At 46.5% G+C, this 19,762-nt stretch overlaps 1 protein-coding gene across 1 annotated transcript in view; it reads right to left on the bottom strand.

Moving 5' to 3' along the window:
• Positions 1–19,762, bottom strand: part of RNF213 (ring finger protein 213) — a 391,778-nt gene that overhangs the window by 341,345 nt on the left and 30,671 nt on the right. The window contains exons 3-4 of the mRNA XM_078781285.1: positions 19,193–19,403; positions 17,659–17,714 (exon numbers count right to left, since the gene is read on the bottom strand). Coding sequence (XP_078637411.1) covers positions 17,659–17,714; positions 19,193–19,403 — 267 coding nt within the window. The remainder of the gene's footprint in view (positions 1–17,658; positions 17,715–19,192; positions 19,404–19,762) is intronic.

Here is a 19,762-nt window from a genome sequence, read left to right on the forward strand (position 1 = left end):
TAGTCTGTTGGGAGCCGTTGGTGAGGTATGTGGATGGACAAAAGGACCACCGAGGCACTCGGAAACATGGTGGTGGGATGATGAAGTTGGAAAGAGGATTGACGAGAAGAGGAAGAAGTTCAAGGAGTGGCAGAAGGCGAAGGGTACGGGAGCAGAAACAGCAGAGCATGAAAGTTATAAGGCAGCCAGGAAGGCTGCAAAGAAAGAGGTAGCAAAGGCGCAGGAGGCATGTAGGAAAATGTTCGGAGAACGCTTGGATTCGGAAGAGGGTCAGAAAGCAGTATTCAGGATTGCAAAGCAGATAGCGAAAGAGAGGTGTGATGTGATGGGGGTGAGCTGCTTGAAGGATGAAGTGGGACAAATCGTTGTCGACCCAGATGGAATTAAAGGAAGATGGAAAAGATATATGGAAATGCTGTTGAATACAGAGAATGAATGGGATGGCAACATAGAGAGTAACCCAGTTTTAGGACCGGCAGAGAAGATAACTGAGAAGGAAGTTGAGGAAGCGATAAAAGCAATGAAGGGTAGAAAAGCGGGAGGGCCGACGGGAGTTGTGGGAGATATGTTGAAGGCAGCAGGAAGTTGGGGTGTGAAGAGAATGACAGAGATCTGTAATCTGGTGGTGAAAGAAGGCCGCATTCCAGTGGATTGGGAACTGAGTACCCTCGTCCCTCTATACAAGGGGAAAGGTGACCCTCTGGAGTGTGGCTCGTACCGAGCGATAAAGTTATTGGAGCATGGAATGAAGGTATTGGAAAGGGTGTTGGAGAGGAGGATAAGGAAGAAAGTGAAGATTGACGAAATGCAGTTTGGATTTATGCCAGGAAGAGGAACGACAGACGCGCTTTTCATTGTGAGGCAGTTGCAGGAGAAGTACATGGAGAAGAGGAAGAAGTTGTTTCTTGGGTTTGTTGATCTGGAGAAAGCATTCGATCGGGTTCCACGCAAAGTATTGACATGGGCATTGAGGAAGTTAGGAGTGGAGGAATGGTTGATCAGAGTAGTGATGGCAATGTACAAAAGAGCGCGCACAGCTGTAAGGACGAAGGACGGGAACAGTGGTGAGTTTGAGGTGAAGGTGGGAGTGCATCAGGGGTCGGTACTAAGTCCACTACTATTTGTAGCTGTGATGGAGGTGCTGGCTCAGAACGTAAAGGAGGGTTTACCGTGGGAGTTGTTGTATGCAGATGATCTGGTGTTGAATGCGGAAAGTATGGATGGACTGAAGGAAAAGATGAACACGTGGAAGGAATGTATGGAGACAAAAGGTCTGAAGGTGAATATCGGAAAGACGAAGGTGATGGCAAGTGGTAAAGCATGTGGTGAGGTGGAAAGAACTGGGAAGTGGCCCTGTGCTGTGTGTAGGAAGGGTGTCGGAGTGAACTCCATTCAGTGTACAATGTGCGCTGAGTGGGTTCATCAAAAATGTAGTGGTCTGAGAGGGTCATTAACCAGTGTGGCAGCTACATTCAAATGTAAGGTGTGCACAGAGGGAGCTGCAGATGGAGGAAATGTTGAGTTGGATCTTGGAGACGGCGTGAACCTGGAAGGTGTGAAAACATTTTGCTACCTCGGAGACATGCTGAATGGAGAAGGTGGATCAGACTCGGCAACGGTTGCTCGAGTGAGATGTGCATGGAAGAAGTTTCGGGAATCGAGTGGCGTGCTGATGATGAGAGGAGTGTCGTTGAAGCTGAAGGGAAAGGTGTATGCTGCATGTGTGAGAAGTGTTATGATTTATGGGAGCGAGACATGGGTAATAAACGTAGAGCAGCAACGAAGGCTGGAAAGGGTGGAAATGCGAATGGTTCGGTGGATGTGCGGAGTATCGTTGAGAGAGAGGAAGACAAATGATGAATTGCGAAAGATGATGGGAATAGAGCCTGTGATTGATGCTGTGAAGAGGAACAGGTTGAGATGGTTTGGTCATGTGTTGAGGAAGGATGAAAGTGACAGGTTGAGAAGAGTGATGGACATGAATGTAGAAGGAAGTAGAAGACGGGGAAGACCGAGAAAGACTTGGCTAAAGATGGTGGAAGAAGAAATGCGGGCAAGGGGGTTAACAAGGAGAGATGCAGAAAATAGGGCAAAATGGAGAAGATTGTCATGGGGACCGCAAGGCTAACCCCCGCTCTAGCAGGGAAAATGGCCTTTAAAATGCATGTTGTGTTGTATAACACCCTTTTTGAATATGATTAATGAGGTGAACCAGCACTTGGTGAACACTATTCAGGCTGCTTTTGCAAGCCATGGCGTTACATGAGAAAGAGCTCCCTTTTTGTTTTTACATACTCATTTTTTTATTGACTAACTTTTTTGTGCGATATACTTTCATTGTATTAATAGATAGGTATATCAGTATACCGATAAAATATACTTATTAAAAAAACAGCAAATCAAACGTCGTGGTTGGAACTCAAATCAAACGTCTGCAATGTCAAACTGTATAATTGCAAGTGTAAAGTCGACATTTTGTTTGCTCTCAGTGGTTTCCACATTTCCATGAGTTACTGCTTGATTTTCACATTGATGGAAGACTATTTAAAGGTAAATCTTTGTGGTTGCCGTTTTTATGTTTAGCGTACTTCATCTGTGCTGTCCACCCGGAGACGTCCGTAGACACCAGGAGAACAAATTAACGCTTTTTATCAGTTGTTATATATTGTTACGCAACCGCGATTAACACCACAGTTGCGGATGGCCGATTGCGAGGCTTTACACTCCCGAGGCGAAAACTCAATGGCGGATTCCAAATCAACACAAAGTTAAACGCGCGGAATGGCGGCCACAGCAAGCTCCGCAGCCTTATCTATTAAAATGAAACACCCAGGAAACTGCGTTCAGATATATACAGAAAATAATATAAGGATTTATTATTGAAAAGTAATAACAGTGAAAAAAGCACGCGCTGGTAATACTAATAACTCTAATAAGCCTAAATTGGGATCCCACGCACAACAGATTCCAAACACAATATGAGGGAGATGAATACGAAAATAACACGTCTTTTAGTTTTATGCAAAGTGTATTCGCGGGTACGGCCTTATCTCGTCCTTGTCGTCTTGGTGGCCGCCGTCCAACACACGGCTCCTTTCGTCCCGCGGCACGCCTCGCTCCAAGTTCCATGGCCCCGAGCACCACCAGGCCTCGTCGGTTCAACGGCACACCCACACCACGAGCTCCCTTGCTCCAAAGGTCCCACGCAGGGCTGCACAAAGCAAACGACTCCACTTGACTCGACTCTCTGCGGGAGTGCTGGCGCGGGAGTGCTGGCAGCCAACTGCCAAGTGCCAAGTGCCAGCTGCCAACTCCTCAGTGCCAACTCTCCGTGCCAACTCTCCCAAAAGGCGTCCGACCGTCGCTAATATCTCTGGCCAATGACGTCACATTGGCGCACTCCTCAGCCAATCAAAAGCCTCCCAACTCGCCGGCTCGCCCAGGTCACGCCCTCTGCGGCATCACTCCACTCTCCCGTCCCCGACCCCCGCGGTCCTTGTGTTATAACACGTGCCAGGCGAGGTTTGTAGGCCTTGGAGGTGTAAACGGTGGCGGCCAATTGTGGCGGTGGTTTTGGCCTGGTTTCCTGTCCGTTTGTTCCGAAGTCATTGTCAGGGAAAGGAATTATTTAATGTTGCGCTAAGGACCTAACTAATGTTTATGTGGTTTGGAGTGCCATAATGGACAAAGGTTTGACTACTAGGTGAAACTCACAGGGGCGTTACCTTTAATCCCTCACTATTTAACACCCGAATCTCCAGGTAGATCCACAATCATACATATTACCCCGACAAACGCCTAAACATCAAGAACTTATTACATGTAGAGTCCCTGTCACGACAGTCGAATACCTACCTATCAGATCTACCTCGCTCTAAATGTTGCTCTACCAAAATTCATAACACAGCCCCCCCCCCCCCCCGGAACCGTAGCTCCTGCAAGGTTCACCGCAGGCGCTACCATTCCAGCCTTAACACTTTCTGTCACATACTTAATTAACCTATGAAATAAATCAGGAAAGGCTGTGGGAAGTGAGTCGGACTACCTACCTACACTTCCTTAACATGCTAAACCCCTTAACCATCATGCAAGTATGTACATTGATCTTCATTCCATCGCTCCTGTGGAGGGAGGAAACAAACAACACGCAACACTAACTTAACCACAAAACTTAACCATAACCAGAAAATTCCAAAAACTCTATAAACATTTGTACCGACCCCAATCTACAGACCGCGTCCCCCGGTGGATGCCACAAGACACAACCTTACCTGCGGGGCCATCCCCAATGCATCCCCCCAAATTTCCACGGGCCCTGTCCAGATGTTATAGGTGAGTGACATGGCTCGGTGGATTTCGCCCACCTTCGTACAACACAACCCCTTAACCACTCATTCTCATTCCATAGGTCATCAAGGCATTTCAAAAATCAATAAGGTTCTTCTCAATACACCCCCCCTGCAGGACCATGGCATTGATGTCATTCGCATGTGTGTGCATTCCTCAACTAGGCAGCGGGGAGGTACCGCACAAAAAGATGGTGGGGGCGCATCAGGCTGTGGTGCCCGCAGTCCCAAAAACAAGTCAACCGACTTACAAGTTCATTGCCCCCCCCCCCCCCCTTTACCTCTTGGCCCCGTGACAGCCCAACAGCCCCTTTCCGCCGTTACCTCGCCGGTGAGGGTCTCCACACACACCAGGCTCCTTTGCCTCTTGCTTCCGCGCAGCAACACGGGTCGCCGGGGGACTTCCTCACCCCGCGGCGCCCAAACAGACCCTCCACCGACGAGCCCCAATTTCCAGTTACCACCGGCTGCCAGGGGTAATTGCCGCAGAGGGGGGCCCGCAGGCATCGCTCCTCAGAGCTTGCTCTGTACCTGCGGACACACACACCTTCCCCACCCACAAGACCCCAAAACACACTTCCTCCCCCGCTGCCATTCAATTCTCCACACAACTCAGCACAATTCAGTACAATTCTTGGTGTAAAAGGTGTTACAAGGCTTGCCATGGCCTGCCAATGTGAAATCCCATTCACAGTTCGAATCATTGAATCCTTACACATTTCCATTAGCACATTTCCAAAAAGCACAATTATCACCCTTCATTATCTCCAATAATCATCACTCACTCTCCAGGTTCCACTCTCACAACCACATCAAAACACAGAACCACAACACAAAAACATACGCCACCCACAAGACACTGTGTGGCTCCCATTCCATCCCCTCACCGGCCATGTCATCATTCTCACCCGCCTCCCAACTCCAAATTACATGTCCCCAATTTACAAAGCAAGTCCTGAAGCCTGGGACAGTACTCCTCAAAACACTCACCTCAAGTGCAGGTAGTTGCAGGTTGGTCGGTCCAAGAGTGTCATCCACCCTCAAAATCCCAAAATTTCACATTGGGCCTACCAAATACTCCCAAATTTCTCTTTTGTCCCCACTACACTGGCAGGTATGTGGATCCGCATCCAACGTGATCCTCGCTACACAACTACCTGTGGCCACGACAGCTCTGCACCTCTACCGTGCAAGGGTCACCGGGACAAGGTGAGCAGTCAAAACGCCAACATGGCCCATGAGTGTCCATAAGGGCGCGACCCACCATCCATCCTTCGGCCCCCCTGCGAGGAACACAGCTGCAGCAGCCCCAGCTGGCCAATGTGGTGAGCACTTGCTGCCACAACACACACTACCGCACACACAACCTCGGCCCTGGGGGGCACGGTCGCAGTGCGTGGCATCCCTACAGCCACGTCCCCTGCACCTCCCCATCATCCCCCAGTCCGCCTACAGAACTGCAGCCCCCCAGTGCTCACCCACACTTGACCACACCAAGGTCCAGTCAACAGCCATGCTCCACCAGGAGACCCACCCAGAAGACATGGTCCACACACCTCGGACACGCACAGCACCACGTTGACCCTCAGGCTACACAACTACATCCCCATCATCCCGCGTCCCAAATATCAGCACAGTTGCCCCCGCAACCAGTTGAAAGCTGTGTCTTGCTACCCTATTAATTTCATCACAGCCTCCAACACTTTGGTCTGCACACCTGGATCAATAATGGCGTCACTGTACAGTGTCAATCATGACATTTCAAAATCCACCCTTAAATTTGCATCTAACCCACAGATTACCCATGCCAACCATTTGTCACATTTCACTAACCTCACCAAAGAAGGATGCTTTGCCATACACATGCCAGCCGAGCATGGCCCATATGCTCGGCTCGTTACACATCTCCCGATTCACATCCCCATGGCTCTCTTCCCAACCCGAGAGTCCATAAATCATAACGGAGCATCTGTGGAAGGTCACTCACACCATCACGTTCCACAGATGCCCCAATGGTTGTCCGGCAGGCTATCTCCATCCCTGTCCATTCGGTTTGACCCGCGTCCATCGACCAACACGGCATGGCAGGTCATCACATGCCAGTTGTCCCAAAGTCTCAGGGAGAGGGTGTCAGGTCGCATGCCCGGGTGATCACATCAGGCCCAAGCTGGCCATCTGCGGTGCCACCAACAAAGCGCGACCCACAACACCTCCCCCTAGTGGTCCTCAATAAATGCCAACCCAGGCTTGAGAAACCACCTCGGACCCCTCTGGAGGTCTTAACCCCCACCAGGGTCCGGTGACCCTGCCGGCCCGAGCCACCAGCTCGGACGGCGCCCCGACGGACAAGGGACGCCACACTCCACCAGACCCCCCGTGGGACCCAGGTCGTACCTCGACACCCAAGGCTGGACCCCACGTCCAAATCTCGCCATCACAGCCCCCCAGCTGGCTGGCATACCCAAATTTTGAAAGGGGCAACTTTTGCCCGAGGCCATCACCCATGACCTCTCCATATCCAGATCCCGCAGCCCGGGGACCAATCCCAACCATGGCTGCTCCAAATCAAGTTCCCATTGTAATTTTATTTTAAATTTTATTTTACAAATTTTCATTCCCACTGCCAAACCGCAGCTGCAGGGAACAACCTCTACCACCGGTTGTTCTGCCCCTCCCTGCAGTTGATCCAAATTCCCTACAGGGACCAAATCTCCAGAAGCTCTATCTCCCGATCCTCCAAGATCCAAATCCAGCCCGGAGCCAACACACTCCCCCAAATGGTTGTCCAATTTTGGAGCCTCTGTTTCCAAATAGCAGTGTACGGTGAGCGTCCCCTTGGTCATTCCAACCACCTCCTTGGACCAACTCACCTCTTCCCCCAGACTCCTTTGGGCCTGGACAAGCTCTACCTCCATGGGACTGTCACAGGTCTCCAGCCGCTGGATCGAATCATCCTCATCCTCATCATTTCCACAAATCATTCCTGGCCCCGCCAGGCTTTGATCAATATCCCCAATAAATACCTGGTCCGGCTCCATTGCACGGACCCCCAAAAACTCTACCCCCTCTTGCTCCGCACCACCGCCCTGGTGCTGCACAATTCCAAATTCATCCCCCGGTTGGGGTGTTGTGACATCCACACGGTCCCGATAAACAACCAGGCCAGAATGTGGGAAACATTCCCCATTACAACTCTCACATTCCAAATTTCCTTCCAATTTTTCATTCCTCTCTTTCATTTGTTCATTCACTTTTCCCTTCAATCCCTCAATTTTTCTGTCCATCCCTTTGATCTGTTCTTTCAAACCCTCCTCTAATCTACCCATTTGCCCCTCCATGGTTTTTGTTTGGGCATCAATTTTGTTCTCCAATTGCTCGTTCTGAGCATTCATTTCCCCTTTCAATCCATTAATTTGGTCACTCATGTCCTTCAGTCCTTCCCTCCATTCCTTCCCCTGCGACTCCATTTTATTTTCCAGCCCGTCAATTTTATCATTTATTCCCCGAATTTCTACAAGGTTTCGCTCACCCTGTGCGTTCATGTCTCCCATCTGCTTTCCCAATCGCTCACTGTTATTTTCCATCCCTTCAATTTTGTCATTCAATTCCCGACTGGCTCGCTCACTGTGCGTTCATGTCTCCCATATTTTTTTTAATGTTATTGGCGCTGAGGAAGCGCCTTTAGCGATTGACTTCCAGCCAGTGTAACGCTAATTCCTGTCACAGGAATTCTGAGATCATATAAGTGGGCGTGGCAGTTCCTGATTGGTTCGTGTTGGGGAACGCCTTCTCGCTGCTGACGTGACGTAAATTCGCGCACGCGCACTGGTGAAGCTTACTCGATCTGACTCGATCCCATATTACATGTACTTTCATTGCATACAAATTATACTTCCTCCTAGAAATTCCATGCCCGAACCTCAGCGCAATCCAAGAGGATTCACTTGTTTTCCATCCCTTCCATTTTTCGAAGCAAATGACCCAACATCTGGTCGGTTGTCGGGGCCGTTCCTACTGCTCCCGACTCCCCGATGGGGGAGGGGATAAGTTGGTGCTCGGGACGGGGGAGGTTCCAAGGCTCACCTCGACATCTAATTCCCCTATTTCCGGCTCACTCCCGACGCTGACGGAGGCCTCGCTGCGTACCTCCATTTCGTCCATCTCCGACATCCGCCTTCCGGAAGATTGTTTCCCGCGCACGTATTTCTTTTAATTCCAGTAACACAATTTAAATTTGACGAAGACGCGATATCGCGCTCCGTATGCCCAATTGATTATTAAATTTCTCCACCTCGACTATAAAAATTTTGCGTTCGAACGTCGGGCGCAATGCACGCCCGACCGTGTCGATGTCTCGCCGCGGACAAAAAAAAATTTGTCCGACGGGTTCGAATCCTACACTCCTGACACCACTTGTTACGCAACCGCGATTAACACCACAGTTGCGGATGGCCGATTGCGAGGCTTTACACTCCCGAGGCGAAAACTCAATGGCGGATTCCAAATCAACACAAAGTTAAACGCGCGGAATGGCGGACACAGCAAGCTCCGCAGCCTTATCTATTAAAATGAAACACCCAGGAAACTGCGTTCAGATATATACAGAAAATAATATAAGGATTTATTATTGAAAAGTAATAACAGTGAAAAAAGCACGCGCTGGTAATACTAATAACTCTAATAAGCCTAAATTGGGATCCCACGCACAACAGATTCCAAACACAATACGAGGGAGATGAATACGAAAATAACACGTCTTTTAGTTTTATGCAAAGTGTATTCGCGGGTACGGCCTTATCTCGTCCTTGTCGTCTTGGTGGCCGCCGTCCAACACCCGGCTCCTTTCGTCCCGCGGCACGCCTCGCTCCAAGTTCCACGGCCCCGAGCACCACCAGGCCTCGTCGGTTCAACGGCACACCCACACCACGAGGTCCCTTGCTCCAAAGGTCCCACGCAGGGCTGCACAAAGCAAACGACTCCACTTGACTCAACTCTCTGCGGGAGTGCTGGCGCGGGAGTGCTGGCAGCCAACTGCCAAGTGCCAAGTGCCAGCTGCCAACTCCTCAGTGCCAACTCCTCAGTGCCAACTCCTCAGTGCCAACTCCTCAGTGCCAACTCCTCAGTGCCAACTCTCCGTGCCAACTCCCCGTGCCAACTCTCCCAAAAGGCGTCCGACCGTCACTAATATCTCTGGCCGATGACGTCACATTGGCGCACTCCTCAGCCAATCAAAAGCCTCCCAACTCGCCGGCTCGCCCAGGTCACGCCCTCTGCGGCATCACTCCACTCTCCCGTCCCCGACCCCCGCGGTCCTTGTGTTATAACACGTGCCAGGCGAGGTTTGTAGGCCTTGGAGGTGTAAACGGTGGCGGCCAATTGTGGCGGTGGTTTTGGCCTGGTTTCCTGTCCGTTTGTTCCAAAGTCATTGTCAGGGAAAGGAATTATTTAATGTTGCGCTAAGGACCTAACTAATGTTTATGTGGTTTGGAGTGCCATAATGGACAAAGGTTTGACTACTAGGTGAAACTCACAGGGGCGTTACCTTTAATCCCTCACTATTTAACACCCGAATCTCCAGGTAGATCCACAATCATACATATTACCCCGACAAACGCCTAAACATCAAGAACTTATTACATGTAGAGTCCCTGTCACGACAGTCGAATACCTACCTATCAGATCTACCTCGCTCTAGATGTTGCTCTACCAAAATTCATAACAATATTTATAACATATATCCTCCCTCTCCAGCCGATTCTTCACCTTTCAATTCGTGAATAATTCACCATGCTCCTTGAACCTTTCTACTTCTTTCTCAGATCCGCTTTCACCTAACATTCAAAAAAATATTAACAAAGAAAATAAAAAGGAGGCCACTCCTCCCATACTAACAAATTACTTATCCAACTCCCTATTTCTACTATCTCCGCTCCACCTGGCTTGTTAATCTCCTATTCTTCTGTTCCACCTTCTGAACCTGTTCTGCAATTCATCATCCCCCTTAGTCTCCCTGCCCACATTTCAGTGAATACCCAGACAATGTTCACGGTTGCTTTAAAATGTTTAAACTTCCCCCGTCGTGCTGTTTTCACTCCTCTATTACAACTCACTCTCCTTCTTCCTTTTCAAAAGGCAGTCTTCAAATTGCTCAATAAATCATTCCGTTAAAAAATAAAATTCCATCTTGTGCAGCTTTTCCTTCCTACATTGTATAAACTCACCTGTATTCCACCTCCTCCTACAATGTTTTCAAATGTATCTCTGACTGGAGCACGTGGAGCACGTGGAGCAAATCTCAATCTCTCTCTATCTCTTTGCTCATGACTCCACTCTCTGCCGCTCCATATATCACCCATGAGATAGTCAGTCTGCAGCATCTTCACTCTCTGCAGACCTGGACAAAATCACAAACTGATCAAACAAATGGACCATGTCTTTCAATCCTCACAAATCTCACACTCTCACTTTGTCTTTCCGAAAAGGCCATCTGGACAACCCTCCCATCTACTTTCTGAACAATCCTCTTGAAGTTTTGTCACTCAAGCTTTTGGGTCTCACTATCAGCCATGGTCTTTCCTGGGAGGGCCACAATTCGAAGCTCGCCTCCAAAGCCAGTCACTGTCTGGGCATCCTCCATCGTGCAAAGTCCTTCCTTGGCACACCCGAGCTCCTCACCAAATACAAAGCTTTCATCCGTAGCTTGATGGAATACTGCTCTCCCCTCTGGGCTGGTGCTCCTGCCTCACACCGAGCTCAGCTTCATGCTGTAGAAACCAAGGCTTTTAGAATCATTGGAATCTCTTGTGATGAAGCTGATTCTGAGGGCCTTTCACTCACTCACCGCAGGCAGGTCGTGGTCTTTCTGTCTTCTACCGACTCCTGTCCGGCCTAGCTCCCCCAGCTCTGTCTGTGCTCTTTCCCCCAAATATTCAAAGGATGCACAAGATCTGCCAGCTACCCTCTTCTGGTGAAACTACCAAAATCAAGACTCTCTCCTCACCTCCACCCTTTCATTCCTCCTTATTCCCGCCTCTGGAATAGACTCCACACTCTCTTCAATCCCGCTCCTCCCTCCAGGTCTTCTAAACAGCTGGTCACCACCATCTCATATCTTCCCCCATCCAAAACCTTGATCTGTTCTACCCCCATTAATCCACCGCAAACCCACCTCCTTCAAATTGCCTATTTACTTTCCTGAAATCCCCTGTAGTGTCCACCTTGTTCATCCCGTGTACCCCACCCCAGCCCTCTCTCTTCCACAGATCTCATGATGTCCCTGTTCCCTACTGTTGTTGTACTTCCTCCTCTCTCCCACTCGTCTCCCACTCCCTTTATTATATGTTCTATGTGTTGGCTCTTACACGAGCCTTGACCAAGTATACAAAAAAGAAAATTTATGTCCTGTTTATGATAAACTTCAGAGATATGAAATTGATGTTGATGATAACATAGAAGAAAGTGGATTTTGTATTGGGAAAATCATTTTTTTGGATAATATCTTCAAATTAGATCCTCTTACCAACCACTTCCTAAATTGATTTGCCAAGAGAGGCAAGATATTAAAAGGTAGTTTTTAATATGCAAAATAAATATAACAAATGTTTCCTCTGATCTTTTCTTGCTCATCTATGCCCCCACATTGGAAACCAGAAAGAATATTGCATGACAAAAAAATATGAAAATATCTTGAAGGTCTCGAAGGCTTGAAGGTCTAGAAGTCCCAATGAAATTAATGGACATTCCCAAGTTTCAGAAATTGAATGAAAATTCTATTAATGTACAGCATATGGATAAAAACATTGCCTCAAAAAGAGAACCATGACGATTACAACTACATGTGGGCAGGGTACAGCCCAAAGTGGAGATCAGTTTCTGAGGTTTGGGACATGGAATGTAGGGACAATGACAGGGAGATCAGGAGAAGTGGCAGAAGTATTGGTCAGAAGAAGAGTGGAAATATGTTGTGTGCAAGAGACGAGATGGAAGGGAAGTGGTGTGAGAATGGTGAAGGGTAGGCAGGGACAAAAATACAAGTTCGTGTGGCAAGGGTGCCCGGAGGGCGTGAATGGTGTTGGTGTCCTGTTTTCTGAGGAGTTTGTAGACAGTGTGGTGAGTGTGACTAGAGTGAGTGATAGGTTGATGATGGTGAAAATGATGATTGGAAAGCTCTTGGTGAACGTCATCTCGGGATATGCTCCGCAGGTTGGTCGAAGCGATGAAGAGAAGGACAAGTTCTGGTGTGCGATAGAGAAGCTGATGGAAAACGTGAAAGATGAGGAAGTTGTTGTGGTAGGAGGAGACCTAAATGGACATGTGGGAAGGAGTATGGATGGTTTTGACGGAGTTCATGGGGGTTACGGATGTGGTGTGAGAAATGGAGAAGGTGAAAGGATTTTGGAGTTTGCTGATGGAGCTGATTTGTTGATTTGTAATACTCAGTTCCAGAAAGAGGATAATAAGCTTGTTACATACACGTCAGGTGGGTCGACGACAACCGTTGACTACTTGATGGTGCGTAGGCGAGATAGGGGGCACCTCCGAGACACAAAGGTGATCCCGGGGGAGGAGGCTGTTTCACAGCACCACTTGGTTGTCTGCGTTGATGGAAAACGTGATGGAAAACGTGGAATCCTCCCGGGGGAGGATTTATGCCAGGAAGAGGAACGACAGACGTGCTTTTCATTGTGAGGCAGTTGCAGGAGAAGTACATGGAGAAGAGGAAGAAGTTGTTTCTTGGGTTTGTTGATCTGGAGAAAGCATTCCATCGGGTTCCACGCAAAGTATTGACATGGGCATTGAGGAAGTTAGGAGTGGAGGAATGGTTGATCAGAGTAGTGATGGCAATGTACAAAAGAGCGCGCACAGCTGTAAGGATGAAGGACGGGAACAGTTGTGAGTTTGAGGTGAAGGTGGGAGTGCATCAGGGGTCGGTACTAAGTCCACTACTATTTGTAGCTGTGATGGAGGTGCTGGCTCAGAACGTAAATGAGGGTTTACCGTGGGAGTTGTTGGATGCAGATGATCTGGTGTTGATTGCGGAAAGTATGGATGGACTGAAGGAAAAGATGAACACGTGGAAGGAATGTATGGAGACAAAAGGTCTGAAGGTGAATATCGGAAAGACGAAGGTGATGGCAAGTGGTAAAGCATGTGGTGAGGTGGAAAGAACTGGGAAGTGGCCCTGTGCTGTGTGTAGGAAGGGTGTCGGAGTGAACTCCATTCAGTGTACAATGTGCGCTGAGTGGGTTCATCAAAAATGTAGTGGTCTGAGAGGGTCATTAACCAGTGTGGCAGCTACATTCAAATGCAAGGTGTGCACAGAGGGAGCTGCAGATGGAGGAAATGTTGAGTTGGATCTTGGAGACGGCGTGAAGCTGGAAGGTGTGAAAACATTTTGCTACCTCGGAGACATGCTGAATGGAGAAGGTGGATCAGACTCGGCAACGGTTGCTCGAGTGAGATGTGCATGGAAGAAGTTTCGGGAATCGAGTGGCGTGCTGATGATGAGGGGAGTGTCGTTGAAGCTGAAGGGAAAGGTGTATGCTGCATGTGTGAGAAGTGTTATGATTTATGGGAGCGAGACATGGGTAATGAACGTAGAGCAGCAACGAAGGTTGGAAAGGGTGGAAATGCGAATGGTTAGACGGATGTGCGGAGTATCGTTGAGAGAGAGGAAGACAAATGATGAATTGCGAAAGATGATGGGAATAGAGCCTGTGATTGATGCTGTGAAGAGGAACAGGTTGAGATGGTTTGGTCATGTGTTGAGGAAGGATGAAAGTGACAGGTTGAGAAGGGTGATGGACATGAATGTAGAAGGAAGTAGAAGACGGGGAAGACCAAGAAAGACTTGGCTAAAGATGGTGGAAGAAGAAATGCGGGCAAGGGGGTTAACAAGGAGAGATGCAGAAAATAGGGCAAAATGGAGAAGATTGTCATGGGGACCACAAGGCTAACCCCTGCTCTAGCAGGGAAAATGGCCTTTTAAAATGCATGTTGTTGTGTGTTGTATATGGATGACCACATACAAACAATATTAAAAATTACAAATAACTAATAAAATGATGAAAGCCACATTGATATTTTTTCCTCTAGTGCCTTCAGAAAGTATTTGCATTCCTTCACTTTTTCACATTTTATTGTGGTACAGCCTGAATTTAAAGTGGATTAAATTTTAAAAAATTGCCACCGATCCACACAAAATCCCCCATAATGACAATGTGAAAATATGTTTTTAGAAATTTTTCCAAATGTATTGAAAATCAAATACAGAAATATCTAAATTACACAAGTATTCAAGCTCCTGAGTCAATCAATACTTTGTATAAGTGCCTTTGGCAGCGATTACAGCTTTGAGTATTCTTGGTTCTTGGGTATGTCTGTAACAACTTTGCACATCTTGATTTGGGAAGTTTCTCCCATTCTCCCTTGTAGATTTGCTCAAGCTCTGTCAAGTTTGATGGGAGCATCGGTGAACAGCAATCTTCAAGTGTTTCTTTCCACAGATTCTTTATGAGATTCAAGTCTGGGGTTTGGCGGGGCCACTCAATGTCTTTCACGTTTTTGTTCTGAAGTGATTCCAAGTGCTTCTTTGTCTGTATGCTTGAGGTCATTGTCGTGTTGGAAAGTACATCTTCGCTGCAGTATAAGGTCTTTTGCACTCTGAAGCAAGTTCTCCTCAAGGATTTGCCTGTATTTGGCTCCATTCATTGTTCCCTCTATCCTTACAAGTCTCCTAGCCCCTGCCGTTGAAAGGCATCCCCATTGCATAATGCTGCCACTCCCATGCTTCATGGAAGGGATGTTGTTAGATTGGTGATGAGCTGTGCTCAGTTTCCACCTGACATGGCCATTGCATTCAGGCCAGAGTGCAATTTTTGTCTCGTCTAACCACAAAACTTCTCCACTTGCCTGCAGTATTATCAAGATGCTTTTTCACAAACTCCACACAAGCTTTTAGATGCGTCTTTTTCAGTAATGGCTTCTTTCTTGCCACCTGTCCATAGAGGCCAGCTTTGTGAAGGGAACAGGATATTGTGATTGTTCAACAATGCCTTGAAGATCTTTCAAAATCATTGTTGGATTTCCAGTAACATCGACCCAGTTTCCTGCTTGTCCAGCTGCTGAGTTTGGATGGGTCACCTGATCTGGGTCGAGTCTGGGTGGTATGATACGTCTTCCACTTCTTAATGATAGATTTCACCATACTCAAAGGGATAATGAGAAACTTTGAAATCTCCTTTTAACCATCTTCTGAATGGTGTTTCTCCACGACTTTATGTCTGACTTCTTTGGAAAACTCATTGGTCCTTTTTGCCTTGTTGTTTGACCAAGTGAGTTGCACCTTAAAACACTTTAGATAAGTGTGGGAGCTTAATTTTTAAGTTAAACCACTGATTGCATACAGGTGAAACATACTTCACTCATTTTGTAACCTTTCAATCAAATAATTTGCTCCTGAAGTGATTATAGGGTTAATTAGGCAAAGGCTTTGAATACTTATGCAACTGAGAATCATCTGATTTTCAATGTTAATCGAACTTATTCACATTTTATCTGCATTTTTTTAACTTTATCACTTTGGAGTAGTTTGTGAAGACTCTATATATTAAGTTTGATTTGAAAGCATCATGACATAAGCTCAGGTGGCATCAAAATGTGAATACTTTTTCAGGCCACTATATCTCTTTCCTGATGACTACACCCTCTGCCATGACATCCTTCAGACAGGCAGTCTGCAGCCTATTCCCTCTCTTCAGACTTTGGAAATATCACATGCTGATCAAACACTTGCAATACGTCCTTCAATCCTGATAAATCTCTCACTCTCTCTCTCCAAAACGATTGTCTGGGTAAACTGCCCCATCTACAAACTCATGGGTCTCACTATCAGCCAAAGATCTTTCTTGGGCAAACCACATTTCTTAGTTGGCCTTCAAATCAAATTTCCCACTGGGCATCCTGTGAATAAAATGATCGTTTTAAGGCCATTTTCCCCGCTAGAGCGGGGGATAGCCTTGCGGGCCCCATGACAACCATGGTTCCCTGTTTGAGGCAATGTTTTTATGGCCGGATGCCCTTCCTGACGCCAACCCTTGATCGCCTCTTACCATGCGCAGGGATACGGTGTACCTATTCCAAATCGGGGTACACACCGTGATCATTCATCCCAGCAAGCTGGTACTCAATTTGCCGACCTCGGAAGGATGACAGGCTGAGTCAACCCCCCTGGCGTTAATTCAGCGATTGATCGGGATTCGAACCCAGGATGCTAGGATCCCAAGCCGGCACCCTAACCGCTATGCCAACACAGGTCCGGTTCCAGATCCGGCTGACAGTGGGATACAAAACGCAAACTGGTCAGCTTGGGGGAGGTACGCATAGTGTGTCGATACTACTTCATAAAACATCCTGTGTCGTAGAAAAACCTTCTTTGGCACACCTGAACTCCTATCTACAAAAAGGCCTTCATCCGTAGCTTGATGGAGTACTTCTCTCTCTGGGCTGGCGCTCCTGCATCACCCCTTGATATCGTGAAAACCAAGGCCTTTAGGATCATTGGAATACCCCTCTAATAAACTGGGTCTATGGTCATATCACTTTCCCATCGCAGACAGGTCGGTGATCTCTCTGTCTTCCAGAGCCTCCTTTCTAGTCTTGCACCCCCTGCTCTTTTTGTGTCCCTCCCGCCTCCCCTCTTGCCAGCAGCTTTATGCAGGATGCACGCGATCCACCACCAACCCCCTTCTGGTGAATCTCCCAAAATCCTGGGTCACTCCTCTCCTTCACTCATTAGTTGCTCTATTTTTCTGCATGTGGAACCAACCTCCACATCCTCTTGAATCTTTCTTCCCTTCAGGTCTTCAATACAGCTGTTCAACACCATATCAGATCATCTTCCATCAAGAATGATGATCCCAATTACCTTTCTTCCACCCCCCCCCCCCAACCCCCTCACACTCCAAGATCACCTCCTTCAAAATTTCTTGTTTTTCCTTCCTGAGAGTTTGACTCTGTATCCATCCTGTCCATCACATGCATTCTCCCCCTACCACTCTTTCCTCCCCAAACACATTGTTTGGCCTTTAATCACACCCCACACCCTCCCACTCCCACAATGTGTCTGTCTCTGTCTCTCTCTGTCTCTGTCTCACACACTCTCTCTCACACACTCTCTCTAGTTCCTTTTGTTCTTTTGCGTCCTGATCCATTCAAGTTCTAATTCTTCCACGAGCCTTGACCTTGTATACAAAAAGCTAAGAAAATGTACAATTATAATGAAGCTACAACTTCTCCAAAACAAAGTGTGTACCTCACAAAAATGGTGCTTGCTTTGCGGCAAATCAGAGGAATTGTCTTGATGAATCTCTGGAAAATAGGGAAGACAGCACTCTGTATAAACATCAGGTAAGATGCCTACACAGGTCAGACTTTGTCACCATGACAAAGTAAACAAGTTAATAAGCAAAAATATAAGAAATAGAGCAATTTCTTTCAATAGTTTTTCACAGAGCAATTTCCAAGTCAAGGAGACCCCTGAAGTGCTGGTAGGGGTGGAATGAACTAATACTTTTTAGTTTTATCACTCTTATTGTACCTTTGCGAGTGCCACTCTTCATAAAACATGGATGGTTTCACAAACACACCTTCCTTATCCTCGATAATAAGTGAAAGGTAATTTATTTATTTTTTAAGACAGTGCAGAGACTCTTAGACAAACCCATATTGAGCCAGATAGAGAGAAAGAATCATCGTGGGATCATTGTTGTTCAATAACTCTCATCCGAAGGGATGATTTTGAACCAAAAAAAAAGAAAAACAGAAGAAGCCCAAAATTAATGACATTATAAAAAAAGAGGAAGTTGAGAGTCAGATTAAGCATCTAGATATGACTGAGAACCTCCTTAAGCAGCAACAATGCACCCATCCTTGATGAATACATCAGCTTGTACATATAACTAAGGACAACTGCCAGTGATACAAATACCGGTAATTCGATAACTGTGGATGTATTGAGAAGTCAGTCACAAAGAGTTATCAAATAATTTTGGTTGTTGTTTCACATTTACAGTTTGATGTAAATTGTTCAATGAACAGTTGTCAAAACATGTACAGTTGTTTAAGTATGGTCATGCCTAACCACTTTTAGTGGATTCACTGGTGACAAATGTGTCTCCAATGAAACTTTCAATTGAATCTACAAATTTAAGTGTTCAGTTCTTCTTTTAATGATCTCTTGCAGGCTGTTTATGGGTCGGCACTGTCAATGGTGATTTAATGCCTTGAAAAAAAACGAGTAAATATGAAATAACTAGTAATATGCATCCACAGCCACCCTTGACCATGTTGTGGAACGTCGGCTGAGGCCCTCACCTGCTCTTTCTTCCGCCCTCGCTTTTCACCTTTATTCCCTTTTAAATTTCTTTTCTCCAAAAGCGCTTGATGTTCAATCGTTTGAGCAACTGACACAAAACTTTAAACAGAGGAGCACTTACCCATGCTGAATTTTTTTAACAAGGTTACATGATGATTGGCTAGAAAATGCGACCCGCATTCCAAAAAAAAACGTTTTCTGCGGGCATGGGCTGCAGAGTGTTTCGCATGAAAGAAATAAACGGCCTTGGTCAAGCGAAAATTATTTTAGAAACAGTTTAATTCAATACATTTGTCAGATCAAATATTCACCCATAATTGATAATTCATTCATTCATTCATTCAATTGATAAATCATGGAGAAATAATACATTCGCTCCAAGGTAATAAAATTTCCAATATAAATCTAGGTTGGCAAATGTTATACCCCTTGTTTTTTTATTATCAATGTGTGATGTAATGAAAATTCTCACCGACAGCTGATTATTTGACCAGTCAGATCTGTCATTTATGATTTTTGACAGATTATTTTGCAGCCAAACAAAAAGTTCCATTGGTGTCGATTTTACATGAATATCCAATTGGTCAGCTGCGGAACTGAGGGGCAGGACCTCCAACAGAAGAGATCGGAATTGTTTGCAGGATAAGAGGCTCTCATGTTTTGTCAGGAACTCCAACAATGAGCTGTACAAATAAAAAAGGAAATCAGTTCAGATTAAAATCATGACCACACAAGGAAAAGAGGGGTGGGGGGGGTGAGGAATTGGGGCCAACAAAGTGGAGAGAGAAGAACACATTACCTTTGGAAGCAGAATTTGGGAGATCAAGGTTGCTATACCATGAATACCAAACATATAAACATTGATCAATTTCTGGGACACTAATACAACTGAATATTGCAAAAACCCAACTAACTATGCTGAAAACATATTCATTCTCCATCTGGTAAGTAGGCTTCTACCAATGCTTAATGAGAGCAGTGGTATATAGGTGCATGGTTCAAAAGATAACCTGGATATTTGATCATAAAAAGCAAAAGAAAT

This window comes from Myxine glutinosa, chromosome 7, assembly GCF_964187855.1.
Source record: "Myxine glutinosa chromosome 7, kmMyxGlut1.1, whole genome shotgun sequence".
In the NCBI taxonomy this organism is placed as follows: Eukaryota; Metazoa; Chordata; class Myxini; order Myxiniformes; family Myxinidae; genus Myxine; species Myxine glutinosa.